We start from the raw sequence: 24,554 nt of genomic DNA on the forward strand, positions 1-24,554 counted from the left end.
ATCAAAGCATATAAGCAGAAAAGGCAATACAAAGAGTTTGCCGGTAAAGTGGAAATCACAAACTTTGGTAACAAACACAAAAGTGACATCTCATTAAGTTGGCTGTATGTTGTTGGTTAGAAGCAAGTCACTAAGTCCAGCCAATCTTCAAGGGAAATAGACATCATACTCATATATAAATAACAGGAGTCAGGGATCATTGGGGATCATCTCAGAAGTATCCATACCATTGCCCTATATTTTACTCAAGGACTAAAATTTGCATAACAGCAAATAAAATCCATGGATGAGTATCATGTGCATGCATGCATATGCATATACATACACACATGTGCTCAGAAATATATACATACACACATATATGTGCATATATATACACATATATATTTGTGAATAGAAATATTCACAAATTTTTTTCAAGGCTTTAATTTTTCATCAAGGCTTTAATTCTAAATTAAATTTAGACAAATTTTTCATCAAGGCTTTAATTATAAACATTCTAGGGTGTTTAGGAAAAATCTGAAGTAGGCAAAATAATACCTTTCTTCCTTACCTCTTCCCCTTCTAAGATCTTTTTGTTCATCACTGAGCTTTCCTTGCCTCTAGACCCAGTATATCCAATATCCTTCTGCTGTTCTCCAGATTCACTCCCTGCTAGGGAACTCAGATTTCTAGGCATCAGATATATCAATGCTTCTTTTCAGTAAAATCTCTGCATCCTGGAACCTATTTCTCCTTTAAGGACATTGCTTTCTGAAATGTTAAAATGCGTAATGCATCAAAAGTATTTGCTCCTGTCATGGCTAGCTGATCTGTTTTCCTTCACAAGTAACAGAAAGCTGGTCTGAACTGTTTATTTCACCAGGACCTCATTAATGCAGTGTGTTGGATGAAGATCTAGTGTATGCTCGTAGGTAGATAGGGAGGTTTTTTTTGCATATACCCCATTACCAAGAGTAGGCAACCCATTGACATTGCCCATCCGGGTAAATCAGCATGGATTTTTGACATCATGATTCTTCCATTTTTCACCCTTGCATCCTTGTTCATGTTGCTCTCTCTCCTTGAAATAACAACCTCCCTTCCTTCTCTGTTTGGTGGATGCCTCTCCACCTTTCACAACCCCACTCAGATTTTACCTTTTGAGGTGATGATGTCCCTGACCCCTTGAAACAGAATTATTCATATAGCCCACCTTCTGCCTGGCCTGTGCTTTGTGCATTATTGCCTGCAGCTCACTACATTGTATTTATTTGGAACAAGCTCTACCCTCCTGAGATTTCAGTTTTTAAAGGGCAGAAAGCTTTTAATAGAATAAAATAAAAATTAAAAAACAAACTCCAACTAGCTTTCCCTTCTTAAAATTCTTTGTTTTTTTGTTTTTTTTCCTTCTTAAAATTCTTCTGTGGGATCCCTCCCAACCCCATGCAATATTTTCTGGCTTTCCTTCATTTTTATCCATTTATGTAGTAATTTCTGAGTCTTCTGACTCCCGAAGTGTCTTTTCTACACATTTCTTTGTTTTTCTTCTCCTGTTTCCTATGGTAATCTCTACCCAGTTCACCCCCTATCTGGACCAAGTGGTTCTTACTTTCTAGCTAACCACCATAATATTCAGCTCCCACAAACGCCTCTTTGGTTAAGTAGTTTTCTTCTCTAAAACACTGATTGTTTCTCATCTAGCTATAGGATCAAGGCCAAACTATAGCTTATCATTTAATGTTCTTTATGCTGTGTGTCATAGCAACCTTCCTACCTTCAGTTGAACAAAGATGGGCTCACTCAGAGTCTTTGTTGACTCTCCCAATGTCTTGGCCTGTGCTAAATGCCAAATACATTAACTTCAGCTGTAATTAGCCAGGATATAACATTTATTGGGCAGCTGTTTCATGACAGGCAAATTTTACCTGTGAGGAAACAGAAACACAGAAACTCATCACTCACTCACTCAAATCTATATGACTAGTCAGTGACGGAGCCAGGACAAGAAAGCAGGCAGCCAACACCTAGCACAGCTCCTTTAGCAGTGAACAGAGTCTGACTCAGGCAGATGTTTTCAACTCCACTAAGAAAGAGTAAACCTGGAGATATAAGTGGAGGATTTGTTTGTTATAGTAATTATCACACATTTCAGAGATAATTACATTTTTATCCTTATTCCATTGTGATTTTATCTACAATTAGCTGTTTTCAAATGATAAACTTCATTCTTTTGGTTGTTGTTAGTCTGGGCAGCTTTCCCAACTTCTTGAGTATGATTAGATACACTCAGTACACCCTGGAGTTGAGTCTAGTGTTCCTGTTACACTGTGGGGATGACCTAGGGGCCTCCTGCTCAGTCTTGTGGCTTCAATACTCTTTTCTAGAGATGCAAGGTCAAACAAAAGTCAGAGTCAAGGGCTGAATTTTCAAAGGACTCCTTTCCAGAACTTAATTAAGAAACCTTAATTAAGGTGTAAAACAGTGTGAAGGTAGAGACAAAGTCACATACAGGTCAGGCCCTGGCATTCAGAGCGGGGAAAATTTGCTTCAACTGTAGAGTCTTCTGCTTGCACTGGCCCCTTGCTGCTATGATTCTCTCACACCTCTGGCCAGTGCCCTCCCCTTTCCTTATCTGTCTCCTCTATCAAATTATCCTATTTTATGGGAGAAAAAACAACTTTCCTTCTACTTTTCTGTAATAAAGTTCTAGTAATAAAAGACAGACTGAAAAGAGAAAAATGAATGGAAGTTTATTAATACATATACCTCGTGTCTATATGGGAGATACCCAGCGAAAATTAGTAACTCAAAGAGGTGGCTTTAACATTCAGGATTGAATATCATCTTACTAGGGAAAGGGCAGAAGGGACGTAGCAGTCTTTTTTTTAAATTTTTTATTTATTATTTATGATAGTCACACAGAGAGAGAGAGAGGCAGAGACACAGGCAGAGGGAGAAGCAGGCTCCATGCACCGGGAGCCTGACGTGGGATTCGATCCCGGGTCTCCAGGATCATGCCCTGGGCCAAAAGCAGGCGCCAAACCACTGCGCCACCCAGGGATCCCGGGACGTAGCAGTCTTAAGGAAGTCTAAATGATTTTTAGGAAAGGTGAAAGGGTGCTTAGAAGAATAGAAGGGAAGTAAGATAGTGTGACAAAGTTGGTCTGGGCATGGCGTGGACTTCCAGTCCCTCCACCCCCCCCCACCCTTCCACCCCCCGCCCCCCCCCCCCCGCCCATGCTGAGTCAGTCTTCTGGGGCTGATGAGACTCCCATATGGGGGAACTGATAACAGTTGAGTTGCTTCTAGAAGGTCTTTTAGGTAGATAGTAGGAGTTCAGAGAAAATCTATTCTTGAATTTGCCATTTTCAAGTGCCTACAGCTCAAAATAATCAGTGTACCACAGTGGTATATTTTGGAGTGGCGTATCTTGAGTCCCTACAGATATATATTATGGTGACATATTCTACCTTTCACTGTCAGTTAATGTTTGCTTCAGAATAATCTGGTAAACTACTCACAGTGAGTTGAAATAATGACAATAAATGGGAACTGCAACATAGTGAGTGCCCCTTCTGTATACCAGGCACTCTAATATGTGGTTCCTTATATGATTTCCACTCTAAATTACAACCCAATAAGATATCCCTGTTTTATACTTGCTAAAAAGGAAGTTAAGCAAATTTCTACTATCATACAGCATAGTAGAAAAGTAGAAAAAGTAAAATCACACCTCAGGTTTATCTTCATTCCTATGGCTAGGCCCATTTCCTTCATTAATATGTTTCCCTTCCAAGAGACTTTGCATGTTAGTAGGCAATAACTTAAGCTTATAAATTAACCTTTCATGGGTAACATTTGAAAATCACCCAGGCTAAAGGGTTGGAAGCCTTTTAGGTACTCTCTACTCCTCACACTTTGTAGGACTCTTCTGTGGCTTTGTATAATACCAACAATGAGCCGGTTTCTTTTTAAGATAAAATTTCCCTTCAGTTGCTGTAGCTAAAGATTTGCATTCTTCCTGTCTCCAAATACCCACAAAAAAAGAAAACTAGAAAAGAGCCTTAGGAGCCTGTCTCTCGAGGGCTTTTGCTAATTGTCCTAGACCGCAGAGCAAATGATAAGATGCACAACTAGAGTACTTGTGCAGTTCTAAGTGCTTTAAATGGTTTAAGCTTGGGTCATCTTCACACCTCCTATGAGATGCGTTAAGTCCCTGTTCTGTCCTGGGAGGTGAGGACACCGAGATGCTGAGGTAATAAATCTAGTAGAATCTGGCTTTCTGGAACCGAGATAATAGTGCCAGTTTTCACTTCTGCCTCTTCATTATGATCTTCATGCAAATAATGTGTTGTCTCTTGAGGAAGATAACACTTTAATAGCCAATATGCAGATAGTCTGATGAGGCTTGATTATAAAATAAAACAAAAGCAGGGCAGTGTGCCCATAAGACCTCAGGCTTCTTATATGTGTCTTCCTAAGACAATCTGATTGGTAGCTTCTGTTTGAGTGGGGGACCCTGTGCTCTCCCAGGTAATATGGGTAGAATAAAGAGGTAGATGACCAATTCTATCTGAGCTAAGATATCAGCAGGATACACACCCAGGACACTTGTAGGGGACACTAGAAGATAAGACATGAGTGATAGAATAGTGTATGGACAACAAATACTTGAGTTGCTAGGTTGAAAAAATCAGTATGATATGTGAGGTCAAAGAGAGCATTCTAGAGAGTTTGGACTTGAGTCACAGGACTCAGGAAGGTTTGAAAAGACTCTGTACCCTGCCCTTTCTTGCCTTCCATTAAGAACTTTGATTTGCTTTTTTTCTTTTACCATCTTGGATGACTCCCAAAAATTAAGTGGTAGGTGATAAGTAGTACCCATTGGAAGGTATGATTTTGATGATAAAACTATGTTCTGGAGTGTCTACTGCAACCCGTGGAGCTTTTCTCCGTGTTACTGCTTCCATATGTGGAGAAGAGGGCATGGAGGAGGGGAGAAACTTGCACAAAAAAGTCCCAAAGCATGAATTTGTCAGTGGAATGATTCTACAATCTAGTAAAATGAGGAAGATTTAAGCTGTTAGAAAAAATTTTTCTTTAGAATCTTCAGGCAAGAATGCTATGCCTTTCTCTGTTCATTACTAATCGAGCACCTTCAGCTATGTTTCCATTCCAAAAAAAAAAAAAAAGAGAGAGAGAGAGAGAGAGAATTACTGTGGTTTGAATAATGGTAATCATAGCATATTTCACATTTTGAAGTTTGAATAATTCACCTGAACTTAATTGCAAAATGAAATACTATATTTGTGCATAGCCCTCTGGTTCTACATTAGGAAAGAAAGGTATATTACACTTCCAAACCCTGACCCTGCTTTGGTTTTAGGAATTTCCATAATGAATCTGAATACCCAGGGGTTTCCCAAAGAATGTGAAATACCAAAAGAATGCTCAGGTGCCTTGAAGGTGGTGAGGATTAATTTAATGGGAAATGATTGCCTTCAGAAAACATGGGAAGGGAAAAAAATAATATAAATAGGTTTTGACATCAGACATTAGCAGATGGTTTTATATAGGCATGACAGTATTGTCTTAGCACTTTGTTAATAAAAATTCTGCAGACATTTTTCATATTATGTTTGTCAGGAAATGATCATATAAATAAAAATGGAAGATTGGTGTGGAAAGAATATAAATATTGAACACATTTCATGCTGCATATCAATCAGTTAACAATGGGATAGTTTCCTTGCCCTTTGTCATTATTCAATGCAAATTTATGAAATGGAAAAGGTATTATAAATTTGTTATGTCATTCGATTACATATTAAAAGGTGTTTTCATTTGAGTTGCAATCCATAAATATTGCATTACTGTGTCTCCTAGTTTCCCGTCAAAATACATTTTCCTCGTTAGGCAAGCATATGCCTTCCCTATGAAGCTGATCGATCACCTTGGATGTGGTCATTAGTTCTGTTCTGTTGTCCAGAGTCAACTATCCTTTTCCTGAACCTTTCAGATGCATAGTTCTAAGAAATGTAATAAAATCCTTCCTTATACAGAATGTTGATAGCAACATGTCCAGACTTGGAAAACCTCCTCTTGTTTTATTATGATTCATTTTGGACAGCAGTCATACCACATTTTGTTCTATAGCATTGAGACTATTTAATTAAGAATTCCAAAAGACCACTTTTCTTTGCATTATATTTTATTTAGACAAAGAACATGCCAAACCTCTGGGGAAGGCTGCTAAATTATTTCTTAATACAGAAGGCCTGTGAAGATTTGTTTCCATCAGATTTTGGTGAAATGTACCATCTGTTCAGCTAAAGAGCTTCTATTACCAAAGCAGGTAGAAATAGGACCATCTTTGTTTTCATCAGCTTTTTGTATCCATGTGACTATATTTCCAACTTTCCCAAATCCATTCTAAATCATCAGAGTTCATATCATAGTGACTCTTTAATCTCCTACATACCAGGATCTCTTGTGTATAGGCCAGGCCTTGAGGTAATTGACATCAGTCTGGCCCCTAGACAGTTGCTCTGAATTTATCTGGTTTTATTGGTTAGTATGGGACCACTGCTTTCTCTTTCTTTCTTTCTTTCTTTCTTTCTTTCTTTCTTTCTTTCTTTCTTTCTTCTGCTTTCACTTTCATGTGCATTTTTGTAAATACAAGAGCAAATTTTATTCTCTTCCTTTTTCCTTTCTTTCTCTCAACTTTCTTCCCTATTTCATTTGTTTGTTCCTCTCTCTGAACCAAACCAAACACATACAGGGACACAAATATGCAAGCTCTTTTGTGCCTTTTACACACTGTTCCCTCTTTCTAGGCATGCCTTGCTTAAATTTTTCCATTGACTAATCCTCCTTTACCTCTATAGGCTTACCCCAAACAGTATCAGTTCCTTAAAATTTCTCTCTGTAAAGTGCCTTCCTTACCCACTGCTGGGTGGCTCACCAATCTGCATTCTGTGCCCTCTCTCTCTCTCTCTCTCTCTCTCTCTCTCTCTTTATGCCATTGATTGTGTTGACACCCTTGTTCATGTCCCCATGAAATAGTTCTAACTTCCTTTTTGAGTCGAGGCTGGTCTTTTATCTTAGTGTTCTTTGCACTCAGCAGTGTTAACACCCGATAATTACTGGATGGATGGATGGATGGATGGATGGATGGATGGATAGATGGATGGATGGATGGATTGTGTTTGGATAGAAATAAAAGTGACTATCCCTTGCTCTGGGAAATGAAGTATATTAGATATGCTCATTCTCCTACTGGAGCCTTACAATTTAATTGGGAAATTTAAATAAGTATACAGATGTATGAGAGGAAGCAATATATGCTAAGCCCAACATAAAGGGAAAAACAGGTAGAAGAGTATAGAGAAATATGATAAACAGTTCAAAGCTCCAGTGGACAAGGAATTGTTTGAGAAGGAGGTGACATTTGAGTTATTCCTTGAGTTTTATTTCTCTTCACTCTTCTTCCTACTATTATGAGAAGGGGCCAAGGACACAAACAAACAAAAAAACCCAGGAGAAAAAAAAATAGTTTCTTTTTTCTTTTTTTTAGATATGGTCAAAAGTAGCTACTCCAAAATAGGTCTTCCTTATTTCATGTTCTTTCACTGCTTAGTAACTATGTGACCTTGACCAAGTTACTCAGGCACTTCAAGCAACAGTTTTTTTTTTCATCAAATGGTGATTAAGGCTGAGTTATTATAAGAAAACAAAGGTAGAGAGAAAGAGATAATTTATCTCTTACCATGATGGATGGCATACAGTAAGTGCATAATAAGTATTTGCTGCTATTGTTGTTATTATTAAAACCCTTTCCAGTGCGATGTATCTGTTTCTAAGAGCATTCATTTATTATGCCTTATTACATAAAACAAACAATGTTATGAAAAGTAACTATGAGACAAAACCCTTTTAAAGTATTTATTAGATTGAACCATATAAAACTCATTTTATAGCTCAAAAATGGTTAAGTTTCAGCAGTTTCGTACTGTTCAACTTAATATATATGCTTTAACACATTTAGAATCTGGCCTATAAATCAGAAAGTCTTGAAATGGAAAAATTATACATGAGAAAAGTTTGTGATCTCATGATTCACTAATTTTAAGCAATAGTCACGATTAAACTGTAGTTTGGCAAAGAGATTTGGGACATTCACTGGACTATAGTATTAAATATTGAATAGGTAACACTTCAATTGCAGTAAGACCTTCACACCCAGATCTTAATTTCTAGCCTAGATTGCAAACATGGTCAGTAACTCAGTCCCTTGTTTTCTTGGTTTTCACAATTTGCCAAACCAGAGATTTAAGTCTATTCTGGAGAATATAGTTCAGATAAAAGTTATGTCGCACCTCTAATGTGCCACAGAGACAGCATACCTGTTGAGATGTAAAAATTGGAAGAGTCTGATAAGCTGAATAGGTTAGGTTCAGAGTATTTCAGGAATCCATTTTTTAAAGATTTTATTTATGTATTTATTCATGAGAGACACAGAGAGAGAGAGACACAGGCAGAGAAAGAAGCAGGCTCCCTATAGGGAGCCTGATATGGGACTCAATCCCTGGACCTGGGATCACGACCCGAGCCAAAGGCAGATGCTCAATGATTGAGCCACCCAGGTGCCCCGGGAATCCATTTGGATATGTAGATTTTAGTGGTGTTTGAGCTGATTCTTAAAATATTTGAAAAACTCTACTGGTGGGTAAATGGGAGTCACATTGTGGAAGGGAATATAATAAGAAGTAGGTCTGGAGGCTAGAAAGCAAGGGGCATATTGCAAGAATTAATTCCATATAGCCATGAAAGGCTGCACCTTTAATCTGACATTATGGTATATGAAGAGGAAAAGTGGGAAATAAGGCCATAAGAAGAAGGAGGTACTTCAAATGCCTCACTGCATGGTTCACTCATTGTCCTGTAAGCAGCAAGGGTGAGTCCATGCAAGGTTTTTAACTAAATTATTGAAATAGTATGAATGATTCTTAAAAGAAGATTCACTAGGTGAACTGCATAGATAGAACTAGTTAGAAGATTTTCAGAGAAATTTAAGAACAGGAAATGAAGCTTGTTCTACACAGGGACATTGATCAAGGAAAGAGAAGGGCATTGAAAAGAAGGAATTGGCAGTACTTGAGAAGTAGTAGGAAGGAGGGAGCAGTTGAAAATAGGCTGCAGACCTTTCATCCCAAGGGACTGGGGTTGATGATATGAGTATCAATCAGAAAATAAGTCTGTCAGTCTACTTGCAGTGCAGAGGGATTTAATCCACAGAAGCACATGCCTGCAAAACAGAAGCTTCAAGGAGCAAAAGTCAGGGTGTCTCTACTAGCTGTCAAGGTCAAACTACGCTTGTGGGTCAGAATTAGGAGGTTGCTGATGATGCCAAATTGGAGAAACCATGTGAACTGATGCGGGTGGTGAAGCAGCTGTGTAGCTCTGAGACAGGACAGGGAGTGCAGAGTCTAGCCAACTCTGGCAAGCCCACATGATCTATGCCACTGTTGGCAGGGGAGGAAAAACAGATGCTTCCTTTCAGCTTCCAAAATATTTTGAGTGCACCTCATTCACAAAACCTGAAAGCTGGCAACCCAGTCTGGGAAGATGCAGTTCCCAGGCTTCCTGCTGGTGAGCCAACAGGGAAGACATGAGAAAGGCTGGCAAGGTTGCCCAGGGCCCAGAATAGAAGGCAGGACAGGGCAGAGAGTCTATAGAAGATGTGGTGACTGGCAAATATGCATTAGTATCTGGTGGGGCATTGGGTTGTGCAAGTCTGGTAGGCTAAGAAAAGCCACATGTAGGCTTGGAGATTTAGATATGGAAAAGGTAGAGATGAGATTAGAGAGAAAGATGGAACACAGAGAGAGACAGGCAAGAGAGGGAGAACAAAAGACTGAGATCCTAGCCATGAGGAGTGTCCATCCTTGGTGATGGAAGAGGGAGATGTCAGTAGGAAGCAGAGAAGTGTTCAGATAGGAAGGAAGGGCACCTAAACAACATAATCAGGATGGTAACAGAGAACGAAGTTTTGAGAAGGAAGAGATGGCCATTGCAGGCAAATTGCTCAGCCCAAAAGAGTCTGAAAAGAGTATTAAATGTGATGATTTCAGGTCTACTGATGATAAAAAAAACCTCCCTGAGCATAGTGGTCAGGACAAAAGTCAGATAAAAGACCGTTGTTGAAATTGATTAGGTGGGGGAAAATGTGAAAACAGAATAGATAAACTACAAGTGGCAAAGGGTAAAGAGAAAAAATGATGGATAAATTTCAAAAGGAGAGTGGGGACAAAAGAAGTTTCCATTTGGATAAAGTTTATGTTAATTTGTTTGATGAAAATAGGAACTCTTGGGAAAGAGACACATAATACCTACTAATAGGGCAAATTGGAAGCAAAGGTCCAGGATATGAGAGGGAGAATGGAATCCAGAGTTCCACTAGTAGCCATGGCAGACAGGACTCAGGGTCCCCTACATCTGTAAATTTTCTAATTGGCATTGCCTCTCAGATGATCATGAACATATTGAATTCCCCCAGAGAGTATGGTATTTCAAAGCAAGGACGACAACAATGTTTTTCATAGAATGGTAATCATCCAATCTATCTGTGTAGAAAATCTGGAAATAAAGCACCACCAAAGACACTACCAGTCAGTGTGGATGCAAATTTCCTCATATGTAAGGTGCTTCCTGCCTCAAATAGCTACACTTATTAACTGTTGCATGATAATGATACCTTTCTGTTGCAGACTGTGGTTGTGGGCCACATTCATACATAAAAAGAAGATTGACATTTGATTTACACAACTTTACTAATCAATTTCTTGGCTGTAGAAAAACTGCGATATCATTTTAGAGCCCCTATTACAGCCTAACAAGAGAGAGATAATTAAGTCCTAGGGGACCCACATTCTAGCCAGGTATTGCAGAAGGGGCCCTTTCTCTCTCCTCCCCAATCCAGGAGAAGACTCTGCATTTCACAATTAAGTGTGCTCCTCTTCTTTGTCTGGGGGAGGCAAGGATGATTGGAAGAAAGTTGAATGTGCTGCTCATTACTTGGTTTTTGACATTTGTTTAGTGTGGGTTTATAGTCTTTCCCAATATGACAATAAAACCACATGGATGGATGGGAAGCCGAGGTCTGCACAGTTTCTTGTGTTCGTATGGAGGGAAAAGGACTTTGACCATAGATCTGAACATCTTAAGGTAGCACAACTTTAAGATAAAAAACAGTTAATGTATATTTCTATGCGTTGTGTGATGGTATTTTCTAGTAGTAAATCAGCATAGTGCACAGATGACCCTTGAACAACAGGGGTTTGACCTGCATGGGTCTGCTTGCACATGGATTTTTTTTTGATACAGTAGAGTACTATAAAAGTATTTTCTCTTCCTTGTGATTTTCTGAATAACATTATTTTTCTAGCTTACTTTATTGTAAGAATACAGTATATGATACTATATAAAATATGTGTTAATTGGCTGGTTTGTTATTTGTAAGACTTTCAGTCAACAGTCAGCTATTAGTACTTAAGTTATGTACAATCAAAAGTTATATGTGGATTTTCATCTCTGCTGGGGGGTGTTCAGTGCCCCTAGACCCTGTGTTGTTCAAGGGTGAACAGTATTGTTGCTCATCAGCTACATTTCAAAACTCATATCACTTGGCAGATTTTGAGTCTTTATCTTTGCTTAGTTTCTGTGTTTTTTATACTAAATCTGAAATATGTTCTTTCTTTGATGCTTTTACTTATCAAAGAAAATTTATTTTTTGAACTTAGTTTCAATATATAGGTTCTCTGCCCTTTCCCCCCCAAGTAACCTTGCTTTCATTTTGTAACATTGACAGTTCAAGGATAAATGGACACTATTTTGGCCTAAAGTCACTGTATTTTTCAACATCTATTTCATTGGGCAGAAATGTGCAATAAAAGTGCTGTATAAAACTTGTAATCTATGATAAGAAATACTTGAAAGACAATCGGCTTTTATTTAATATTAACGTCGTGGCTGGGGGATTTTGCAGTTATTGGTATTAGTTTTATCAGAGCAGCTTTTTTCCCTTAGCAACAGATATTCTGATATGGCTATTCTTTGTCTTCTCATAGACTCCCCAGGCCAAGAAGGACATACTGTGAAAACTGGAGGAAACCTAAATATTCCAAATTGTTGGGAGAAAATACATATGTATAGAGAATACAATGAGACAAGTGCTCAAAATATGAATAGGTACCCACTGAGGAAGAATTACCTAGAGGTCTTGGTTGACATTGTTTGAAATGTAGCTAATAAACTTCTATGAATCAATGAAGGTAACTTTAAATGTATGTAATTCAGTTGGAAGAGCCTTAACTGATTTGGCTAACAATGATTTAAAATGATTTGCATTTGATTAAAATGCCAACATATATATAAAACTAAATGGAGCACTTTTACTTTCAGTAGATATATAGACTAGTATGCACACACACTTTAAAAAATATTGTATTTATTTGTTTGATAGAGTGAGCATAGGCAGGCAGAGCAGCAGGCAGAGGGGGAGGGAGAAGCAGACTCCCTTCTGAGCAGGGAGCCCAATGCAGGGCTTGATCCCAGGACCCCAGGATCATGGGATCATGACCTGAACCTAAGGCAGATGCTTAACTGACTCAGCCACCTAGCTGCCCCTAGTATACAAACTAAAAAGTATACTTCTTATTAAGAAAACTCACTATAAACTATGTAAAAATTACAAACAAAATCAGTAGTTGTGTTTGAAAGTCCCTTCTCCATCAAGCCAAATTCTACTCATTTCTCAAAGTTTAGCCTGCATCAGCACCTCCAGAGAATATTTCTTAGCCTCTTATATCTCTTTACATTCAAGACATTTTCTTCTGGCACTGATTACATTGTAGAGTAATTGGTGGTCTGCTTGTATCCCACACTTGGCAGCTTTACTTTACTCGAATTGCTAGTTAGCGCACAAAGCACATCGTAAGCATGATTATCAAATAAGGGAATAGATAAATGAATGAGGAGATAAATGAGTGAATGAATAAATGAGTGAATAATTATTCATATCACAGAAGGTATTATCTTTAAGTTTTCTGCCATTGGAATTAAAATGAGTTTCATCTAAATATGCTTTTCCCTCTATTTTTCAACATTGTATATACCCCAAATGAAGTAATCCCACAACTTAGGAAAGTTCCACTCACCAAGGATAAATTGATACTCCACTGCATCATTTGGGTAATAGAAAAAAGATGAGGGTGCCTGGGTGGCTCAGTCAGTTAAGTGTCTGACTCTTGTTTTCGGCTCAGGTCATGATCTCAGGGTCCTGAGATTGAGCCTTGTGTTGAGCTCCAAGCTCAGTGAGGATTCTGCTTGAGATTCTCTCCCTTCCCCCATTATCTCTCCCCCCTACTTGCATATACACTCAAGCATGCCCTCTCTCTAAAATCAATCAATCAATCAATCAATCAATCTTTAAAAAATAAAAATAAAATAAAAAGAAAAAAGAAAAAGACATGCAATACACACTGGAACCCCTAACAAGCTAACAAAATCATTATAAACTATGAAACCTGGGCATGAAATTGTTTTTATGATGTTTAATAGTGCCAGATAATGTAGGGTGTTTTGGGAGGACACAAGGGTAAGACATAGATTCGCGTATGTTAATGGGCTAGAATATGCTTGTAAAAGATACAGATTCCTGGCCTTCAGTCCCAGAGATTCTGATTTACAGGGTCTCAGGTGGACCTGGGAATCTGAACTTTTAATGAGAACACTTGGTGATTTTTGCAGAATATCCCAGGGAAAATACTTTTCAGTGGAGTAAGGAAGTCATTGGGAAAGAAGGAAGTGAGACTTAGGCTGGAGCCTGAAGGATGTTTGGATAGTGATGGAAGGGAATGAGCAAATCTCCTTGTTCTTACAGTAATTGGCAGAAATATCTCTATCCAAATTCCAGATTATTATGATGATTGACAGATGCATTTTTGTGACATCCCAGTGTCATGTTACTCTGGGAAGTTATATGGAAGTCATATTACTCTGATGCTTCCTTTTTTGTTTGTTTGTTTTTAATCTAACATAGAAGCAGATTTTAAATTGACTTCTTTTACCCAGTTTTCACTTTTTACCTGCTAAATCTTGACAAGTCTCTACAGCTTAGAGTTTCTAAGAATCAAACATGCCTGTTATTGCCATACTTTGAGTTGTGATGATATTTTAACCAAGGACTATTGGGTGAAGAGTAGTGAAACATTAGATGTCTGCCTCCGCTAACACCACTAAGAAACCATTTCTTCCATTTTCTTGCCAATAAAAGTTGGAAGGTTATAAACATTTTGTAGACATGCAGACTGTTTTTTCCTGGTTGGTAGAGATTTACTATAAAATAAGCTGCATCAAAAACATGACTATGTACTGTCATGCTGAAGCTTGATAGTGTGTTCTTCAAAGCAAAGCAGACTTTGAAGGTGTTTGTTTGAAGATTCCTTCATCAGAAGGAACACATTTGTGGATAATTCAGAATGCTCAGAAAGACTAATTAATTGCATAGGCTGACAATCAATTTGGCACGAATGAAAGAAAGATGACAATATCGAGCTGAGAAGTGAGAAGAGTTTCAGCAGTGACAGCTCAGTTGCCCAGCAGAGAGAGAAGTGGTACCCAACAAGAAAAGACCAACAAAATGCTTCTTGTCTTTCTTGAGTTTGGGCACTAAGTCATCTAGAGACAGTTTTGTATAATCACACAGGCAAGGTGGGCAGTCTTTGAGAGGTGGTTCCATATATGTCTTCAATTCTGACAATCCAAGTGTGGAAGTCATTATGTTAGCACCAGTAACTGGTTCTCTTCTCACTGCTGGGTTCTCAGAAAACTAAATTTACCATCAATCCTAGCAGTTAGTTGGTCCATGTAACTAGTTCTGCCCAATAGCCTTCACATTGAAGTGAAGTTCACATTGAAGTGACAGTTCTGGAATGAGGCAGTAAAAATCCCTACAACATTCTTTAGTTTCTCTTTCCCTAGCTCTGATGAAGGCTTCATGATGAAAAGGTAGGGAAGCCTGAATACTTGAGTTATTCCACTGACAGAGAGATTACAATATTTAACATCTAACTAGGATACTATTGGAGTAAAAAAGATGTTATTAATAATTATTCCATCACACTAGGTATAAACTGGACTGCCTGGAAACAGGACATAGAACCACTCTACGCATGGAGGATAGTTCACTGCTGAGGTATTCAGACCTTGTGTCAATAAGAAATTTAGTTATTTTTTTTAAGTCAGCAAGCTGTTGGGGTTAGTACTTGAGCATAACCTACTGTATAATGACTAACACAGTAGGTAATGTTCCCAACAAGCTGTTGTCTGAAACACTGGGGAGAGGTGCTTTATCTCTGTACACTTTTTGAAAATAGATGAAGAGAGTGGGTACCTCTGTAAAGTCTTAACTTGTTTAGCTGATACTTCCAAGGAAGCTGTTCCATTGCACTTCTCATATCACTTCCTAAAGATCTTTAATTCAAACAGTCTTGATTTCTAAAAGAACTATCTTTAAAACCACAATTTTGAAAAGTGACAATGTATATAACATTTAACATTTTGTCTTATTGAATCTTCATAACACCTCTCTAAGGTAAAGAGAACTGGTATGCAATACCCATTTTGCAGACAAGGGAGCTAAGGATCAGAAAATTTGACTTTTTCCTAAGCTATGTGCTGGTAAGAATATCTCCCCCCCAGACCTACCTATGCTATTTTAGACAGTACCTGGGACTGAGATATACTTACTGTATTGTGCCAGAGGAGTTGAGGTGGGGAGAGGATTTGATAATACCACTTCTCTGGCTGTGCTGTGGTTTTGTAATGGCTGCTTATTTAAGAGAAGCCACTCTGAAACATTGTGGATCAAACATCACAAGACGTATGCGATTTAAAGAGCAGGCCCAGTGAAGAATGGCCTATTAGCATTCATAAGGCTACAAGAAGCCAGTTTTGTGGATTCATGATGCACTTCTTTACCATAATTGTACCTTTTTTGTCCAGAAAATGTAACACTATAGTTTGACCCCAAATATGGCCAATTGGATTTTCCTGCCTTTGCCCTACACACACACACACACACACACACACACACACACACACACACACAGTGACAGATTACCACCAGTTACTTACCATTCTGCCTTCTACATTATTCAGATTTAGTGTGATTACTGGCTCGACCTCTCTAAGCTTTAATGACTTAACACTTGTCAAGATCCAAAAAAAGAAAACTCACTAAGGTGTGAAAAATGAGAATCAAATTCAAGATGAGTTTTCCAATGAGAATCAAGTCTAATCATTTCATTCAATTAGTAATTTTCTCCTAGTCAAATCCTAAACATGTTCAGAAGTATGAGAGAATAGAGTATCATCTATTTGATGTATTCTTTGGGATTATAACTATCTGATGAGGAGACAGTTACAACTGTGGAGAAATGTTATGTGTTGTCTGAAACCTAGCAAACCTCATTTTGAGTATGTAACATCACTATATTGCTGTATTTAAACTTTCAAGAGCCCAGTGAATATTAAGAAAGAAATCTTGGTTGTCTGGTCCACATTTTATTATTGTTTGACTAAGGTAAAATTGTAAAATTCTTATTTTAAGAAATTGGAAAAGGATGCTCCAAGTTGTTACATTAGTTTTCTAGAACAGAAGAGCCTCTGATTAAAATTATTCAGTGACTATTCTCATATTATATTAAAATATTTTTTGTTATTCCTACCAACAGTGACCTAAAGGAATAAATATTGAGGGCCAATAATAAATTGAACTGTCTGCTATCCTCAGAGTTCCCCTAATATTTGAATACTGAGCTATAAAGGTCTATCCCCCAAATAATACATTTATATTAAAAGTACTTATCTTGGCAATTCAAAGTCTTTTCTGAGCTGTTTCAGACTCAAAGAACATTCATGCTTTGGGCTACTCAAGAAAATTTTTAAAGAACTAAATCTGGGTTTATTTGTGAAAATTCATTATTCTGAAGAATTCTATTAGGACACATTACAGAGATAGATTTAGAAGTTAAGTAGAGGAGTTCATAAGACTGGACATGAGTGGTTATATGAACTGCTAACTATTTTGTAATAATAAAACATGATCATTGTAATAATTAATAATTATTGCATTAATTAAAACCTCTATTCCTCTAAGAGAATTAACCCATTTTATAGACTTCTTAGGGATTCTTAGGAGCTAGTGCAAACTCTGCCTTTGAAGGGTTAACCAGAACAGTGGAAGCTATTGAACTACATTTTTTCTTGGTACTCACACATATAGGACTCTCCTTCTTTCTTTTTCTTTCTTGATGAGTGTGAACTCTGTAATAGTCAAATGAATCCAAAAATGCAACTCCATGTTCTACCACTGTCGAGAAAAAACACTTGGATTTGCTTGTTAACATTCAAGCAATTCCCTTCAACTCCACACAGAGAATGGGACTTCTCCCCTGAACGCATCTATCCATTTCCCTGCCTTCTCCACATCTGCCTTTCCCCATTCAGCGAGCTCCCCATGAGGGATCAGCACCAGCCTGCCTATGAGAAAATTTATGGCGCTTTCTGCTCACATACACATGGCCCTGAAGTGAATATGATGTAGTAATTCAAATTGGACTAGCACCTTTTGATCTGTTTATGAATGGTGTTGCATCCCCATGAGTGAATTAGAGCACCTTGGTTTCTGGGCAACAGTATTATTCTTGCAAAATTTGTGCTGAATTAAAAATATATATCATCTAGGAAAGAAATAAGAGATTCCATCCCTCCGACATTTATTGAGAGTGAGTTTCTGTTTCAGGGCAGTTTTCAGTTATCTTTGCTGTAGATTTACTGTTCCTAACCATTGCAGCGGGGATGAGCAGAGATCAGGTTAAGAACATCAAAGTCACAGCCGACCTGGGGATTGTCCCTGCTTACATGCTTAGATGTGCTAGCTTCTAAGTGAGGAAACTCTCATTTTCTGAGGAAACAAGTTGGTTCAGCTGGGTGGAACTCTGTACTAAACCAGCAAAGTTTCTGCATGAACAGTTTCCTGTTAGATTTGAAAATTAGTAGGCTCTTCTCCACTCCTAAGCTTGAAGAAAGCTTTGCACTGCAATTAAAATGGGGATGTAGGATGTGCCGTTGAGGAAAGCAATGAGAGTAGAATGGGAGAAAGGAATTGAAAGCAAATGATATGGGAGGTCATGCAAAATATGTTGTTCATTAAGATAATTCTATCCTATCTGCCCCAGCACGAGAGCGGTAAGCTGCTCAGAGTTGTCAGCCAGAAGTTCGAAGGTGTTGAGGGTGTCCAGGCTAGACTGAATCTAGAACCCTGGCCTCATTAGGGTACTGTTTCAGCCCTCTAAGCTAATTAGCTACAAATGAAGTGTATTGGCTGTGGACTGCATATTCAAGGTGACAAAAAGAGCAAGGAGTTATTTCTGGGAGATGGTTTGTTTTGCTAATAGCCAGAAACCTGGCATGTTACCCCCACATGTCACAACTTAAGACTTACCCTCCAGTCTTGCTGGCATCTCTCATTTGTCACTGTCTTTCTCTGGCAACTTAGATTTACATATAAGTCTGTGAGGAAGTGAAAAGGAGTCAGGGATGGATGACTAAAGAAATTATTCGATTCATTCACTCAGAATTTATGGACCACCCACCCAATAATAGTAGCTATGCTCAGGTGCTAGAGATAAACAGGGCAGAAGTCATTGACCTCAAGAAACTCAGAGGTCATTAATAAGGTGGAAATGAATGAGTGTTGGTCTTGCAACCTCTCACAGAAAAGACAATGAGGGAATATTGAGTAATTTTATTACTAATGTATTACATGATTAATCAGCAAGAACCTATTAAAATATTTCTTGAAATATGACTCAGTTCAGCTTTCAGTTGAAAGAGCCCCATCAATTATCTGTTTGAGTAGGGGAGAGTGGCTTCTTGTTTTGCATTTACTTTGTTCTATTTCTGTCAAAAATGAAGTTATGCTAAACTGAGTGTCATCATAGGAGTCACAAAAAGTCTAATGTTCTGATCAGTTTTTAGAATGTCATAAGGCAAAAGCTCTTATATTTATACTTGTGCTATCTTAAATACACTGTTGACATCTATGAATTTAATTTCTTTTCTCTGACTTGTGTAGAGCTTAACTTTTTTTAAAATAGCTCACTTAATATGCATATGAACACCTCTCCAAGTATAATTTTGGCCTATGTATTTTTAGTTGACAGACACTTGACCTGTATTTAGGGGAAGGAAGGACTTAGTCACAGGTCAGACAAACAAACAAACAAATAAGAAAGAATGAATGAACTGGAAGACATTGATTAAGGGTGGTGTTAAACCCTTAAAAAATGAAAGAAAACTAAAAGAAAAGGAAAAAAGAAAATCTCTGCCTAGAGCTAGCCTAGAAAAAGGAATCAGGAAATAAAAGGAATTATTTTTAGCCACGTTTGGAAAACAAATTGTAAAACTGTTCTTTGTGAAGACTGGTAATGCAAACCTTCACACATTAGCTATCAAAATAATAAAATGAAGCAAAATGTCATTGGGCATCAAATGACAATGGATAATGCTTCACAGTCTTTGATTTTCAAGATAATAAATGGAGATGTTTGCTAAATGAGAATTTTTTTAAAAAAAGAAGATGTTATCAGGGAATAGATAATAGTATCTTCTCATCAAGTTCAAAATATTTTCTCTGTGACCAGATTCATAAAGGTTATGGAAAAATGAGACAACTTAATTTTTCACCAAAGGTTGGGATGGGTCCTTGCAACTCTGTTCCAAGCTGCAGCTTATAAATGTAATTGGTTTTAATTAATTATGAAGCAGTGCCAGAAAACATGTTCACAATATTACTGTGGGTCTTGGCTGCTTGAGAATCTAACAACTTCCTGCCCACCTCTTTTTTCTTCTTCTTTTTTTTTTTTTATATAAAGCCAAGAAGAATGGGGGAAGGTGAGTAGATGTTTTTCTTTTTGATCTAGCAACTTATGCACAGAACTTTTAATTATACAGAAGAGATAATTCAGTAAGATGTGCACTGACAGAATTATATTTTAACTTATGAAAAAAAGAAAAGATTTTATTTTAACTGAGCCTAACATTTGGGATACATTTAAGCCAAATGTTTATAAGCGAATGAAAAGTGTGTTAAAATAAGAAAGACCTGTAACTCCTGTGCTAAAATGGGAAGAGAGTTGATGAATATGTAGAAAACCAGAGGCCAATCTCTGATCTGTCATGCACAAACTGACTGATCTTGGGCAATTCATCACCATTATCGTTACTTTTTTGTTTATGGTAGATTCAAAAAACAGCATGGAAAAATCCACTACCATTGAAGAGATTATCTTTGTTTTTTCATATAGTGAAGACAAATATTAGAAATTGGCTCTGATCATTTAATATTTCAGAATCTGTGCCTTCTCCACATCTTTTTTTTTAAATATGAATTTAGTTTGTCTTTTCTACCAGACCTTAAGCTTTCCCCAAGTCAAATATGGTGTTTTGCCTTTTTGGGCTCAGCATCCCATAGATATTCACCAAGGTAACTCTTCTTTAGGAGTTCTGACTCTTCTTAATTAAAATAATTTCCTGGGGCACCTGGATGGTGCAGTCACTTAAATGTCTGATTCTTGGTTTTGGCTGGGATCATGATCTTGGGGTCATTAGATCGAGCCCCACATTGGGCTCCACACTCAGTATAGAGTCTGCTTCAGATTTTCTCCCTCTCCCTCTGTCTTTCCCACTTGTGCTCTCTCTCTCTCATCCTCTCTGTCTAATAAATAGATAAATCTTTTAAAAAATAATAAAATCATTTCCTGGATGTAAATAAGGCCTAGTGGGAAAAGACTGTTCTTTTACAGTCAGGAGAAATGGTTTAGTCCTAACCTACCCAACTAACCATGATCCTGTGAGTAAGCCTTTAGTATTTCTGTGACTCTGCTTTCTTAACTACCACATAGATGTAATGATCTTTTACAACTACATTATAATGATTAATAGATGTGAGTTGTTTGATAACTTGAAAGTTCTATTTAATTTTGTTGTTATCATTAATAACATAAGGCTTGTGAAAATACAGGAAACAGATTTTACTCTCCTGGCTGGATGTACAAAGAAGGTAGCTCACATAAATGTCACAACGCATTCTTTGAGCACTCATGATGGTGTTCTCTGTTTTCTGAAATCCTGAGCGAAGTCTTGGTGCCATCCCCCATGAAGGCAGAGTTTCTCCAATTATAGTCCAGATGTGGACTGGCTCAAATCATCTGCAGTTTCCTTGCTCTGCTGCTTAGTAGTTTTATGCCATATTAGAAGGGTTGGCATTTTGAACTATATTCCTTCAGTTACTGTAATGGTCTTACCACTTCATGGAATTCATTGGCCTCCTGGAGCCCTTAATTTGCTATGCCAGACCTCTTAGTCAAAGTAAGAAGCTATATCAGCCTGCTTTCCCTCAAGTCTTTTAAACTAGTAAAATACATGCTTCAGTATGGGACTAGAAGAAACAGCCAACTCAGGTTTCGGATGAAAGGACACTTACTGTGTTCAGGGCCTCTAGTTCAGATGTCCTGCTCTAAGAGTGTGGTCCATGTATCCTCATGGATGGGCTCCAAGGACAAGGTCATTCAAACACAGAATATATATGGGTAATGCCTGGAAGAGTAACTACTTAATACTTTTTAAAATGAATTAACAAAGGATTCATATAATGGCATCTACTGAGTACCCACTTCATCTATAATTGAGGGAGACACATAAGAAATCTATGACATGGTTCTATACAAAATATTGTAATTTACTTCAGAAGACTGTGTGTGTGTGTGTATGTGTGTGTATCAACATTAAAGGGGAGATTTTTTAAGTGACAGAATGAATGATGTAAAGCATAAGGCTATAAAAATCAAAGAAATGGGGGGGGGGCAATGAAGATGTCTCTTAGATACTGAAACTTGAAGTAGATTTTGAAAGATGGTTGCAAATGAGAAGATTGCAGGGGTTTGACATTTCAAGAAGTAGTAATAACATGAGACAATGTCTGGAAATGGAAATGAGTGTGTTTGTTTTGGGAGAATGGGCATTGGAAATAGGTATGTAAGACAAAATAGGATTATAATATACAATATACATTACAATATAACCCATAGAAATAATAATTAATGTTTACTAGCATGAATATGTAAAGATGTTTATTATTTGAAAGAGTTTGAAAGAGTAAAAATCTTGAAGTGATATAAGTTCCATTAGTAGAGGAATGATTAAATAATTTATGGTGCATTCATGTCATGAAATACCAGGTAGTAACTTAAAAGAATAAAGTAGATCTTTGTGTGCTGACATGGAAAGACCACCATGGAAAGACAACAGTGTGTTAGCAGCGAAAATGCATTCATGTAATATTTGTCAATTTTGAAAATTGATTTAAAAAAATCAAAGTGGTATTTCAGGAAGATTAATGTGGTGACATTGTGTCAAATTAAACGGGAGTGATTGAAAGTGAAAAGGGATATTGAGAGATGTTTGTGTGAGTACAGATGCAAGAGGCCAAGGATAGGGACCTGAATAGTAAAGAGAAAGAGAGAAAACTCAGAGACATTCTGAAGAATTCTGAAGAATGATTTTAAGGGACTTTGTGATGGATTCCTAATGTAGGGGATGAAGGACAGAGAAGTAAAATAAATTTTAGATTTCCAGGTATCAGCTTATAAAATACACTGAAGAAATATTTCTACTAACTAAAATAGACCCATGTTAATCGAACCTCCTTTAAAGAAATTCTTTATATATTTTGTCTGTTTGTTTCTCAGGATGGAAGAAACAGTACGAAATCTACTGCAGAGTCAAGGGCCTTCAGAGCAGAAAAAAGAAGAAACTGTAAATATAATGGTCTACCAGGTACGCCATGTTTCTTCCTCTTGGCTGGGCTCCAGTTGGCTTGTTTTTCTTGTATTTTTCTAGCTCTGTCTTCCCTAATCCAGAGATAAACAAACAAGTATGGTCCAGACCCTAGTACTAAGAGCCATACAGTCACCTCTGCTGAAGGAATCACATACATGTTTACTTATCTCCTTCATTTCTTGAACTCTGACTGTAAAAACATTGTAGATTTGGTCGTAGGAAGGTAGAAAAAGTAAGTTTATAGTGAAACAGAAAGATGTATAAAAGTATCATAGTATTCTGTGGTCAGGGTGGTAAGAGAGTTATCTACAGCATTCTCTGGGAACACAGAGGGGAGGGACTCATCCTTTCTGAGGAGTGTCATACCTTATGACACTTGGCATATTTTAAAGGGATGGCACTGGAGGCCTGAGGGATAGGGAATAGGAGAAAGGACATTGTAAGCAGAGACGTGCCTAGACAAGATACAGTGATTGAATTTGTATGGCAGACTCATGGAGAATAAGAAGCTCAAGGTAAGTAAATAATCTGTTGAGAAAAAATCTCAATGGTGAGACTGAGGAGGGTATATGGAAGAGCTGGATGAGGTCATGCTTGCATACTGTGCTCATGGAGTGACCTTGAACCTTGGGCAATGTGGAGTCTAAAGAGGTCCAAAACCAGTAGTAAATGAAGTAACCAGTCTTTGTCTTCTAATAGTCCTCATTCTATGGTTCTTTAAATCACCCAGGAAAAAAAAATAAATCACCCAGGGTGGCAAGCAGGGCATCCAACCTGAGCATGACCCAAGTTGGCCACACAGACAAGCAGCCTCTGGCAGAATGGGGAAGGGAAATACAACAGAAGGAACACAGGCAGTTGACATAGATACAGTGAAGACTTTTACTGAAATAAAAGACTTCAAATGACAATACAGACCTGATATCCTTTGCACAACTTTGTATAAGAGAATTAAAAAGCTAAAGAAGACAAGGAAATGGGTACAAATTTGTGGTAATCCCTGAGGAGCCCTAGATTTTTGCTGGCTAAAAAGTAAGTGTCTGGGGAGGCAAGCATAGAAACCCTGCTGGTAAAGATCATGTCATATGATTTTCCCTGAATTTATGGATTCAGAGGCCTACAACCCAACTTGTTATGAAGATTGGGAGGAATCCGGTAATAAAAGTCACACTGTTTTTTTTTTTTTAAAGACGTATTTATTTGAGAGAGTGAGAGAAAGAGAAAGAAAAGTGGCAGAGGGAGAAGGGCAGAGAGAATTTCAAGCAGACTCCATGATGATCCTGGAGCCCAATGTGGGGCTCAATCTCTTGACCCCTGTTGGACATGAGCTGAAACCAAGAGTCAAACACTTAACCAACTGAGCCACCCAGGTGTCCCCAAAGTCCCACTAAGTGGTTCTGCATGAAGTGGCTCTGTCCAGCCTAAAAAAGTCCTGTGAATCAAAAATTTAAGTCATCTGTTCCTCCTCATGGGTAACATCAAGCTTCAGTTATAACTAAATCTTTCATTATTGCTCTTATACTTTTCTTGAACTCCTGAGGATCATTCTATTTGATCTAGATTCTTTTTTTCTTTTGATTTCTCCTTTCTAATCTCTCCTCCACTTA

General features: G+C 37.7%; 1 protein-coding gene across 16 annotated transcripts in view; it reads left to right on the plus strand.

Annotated features, from left to right (window-relative positions):
• Window positions 1–24,554, plus strand: part of NCKAP5 (NCK associated protein 5) — a 947,559-nt gene that overhangs the window by 614,262 nt on the left and 308,743 nt on the right. For all 16 annotated transcript variants that reach the window (XM_055316283.1, XM_055316284.1, XM_055316277.1 and 13 more), the window contains one exon: window positions 22,857–22,944. In XM_055316283.1, the coding sequence (XP_055172258.1) occupies window positions 22,857–22,944 (88 nt within the window). The remainder of the gene's footprint in view (window positions 1–22,856; window positions 22,945–24,554) is intronic.

This window comes from Nyctereutes procyonoides, unplaced genomic scaffold (assembly GCF_905146905.1).
Source record: "Nyctereutes procyonoides isolate TBG_1078 unplaced genomic scaffold, NYPRO_anot_genome, whole genome shotgun sequence".
NCBI lineage: Eukaryota > Metazoa > Chordata > Mammalia > Carnivora > Canidae > Nyctereutes > Nyctereutes procyonoides.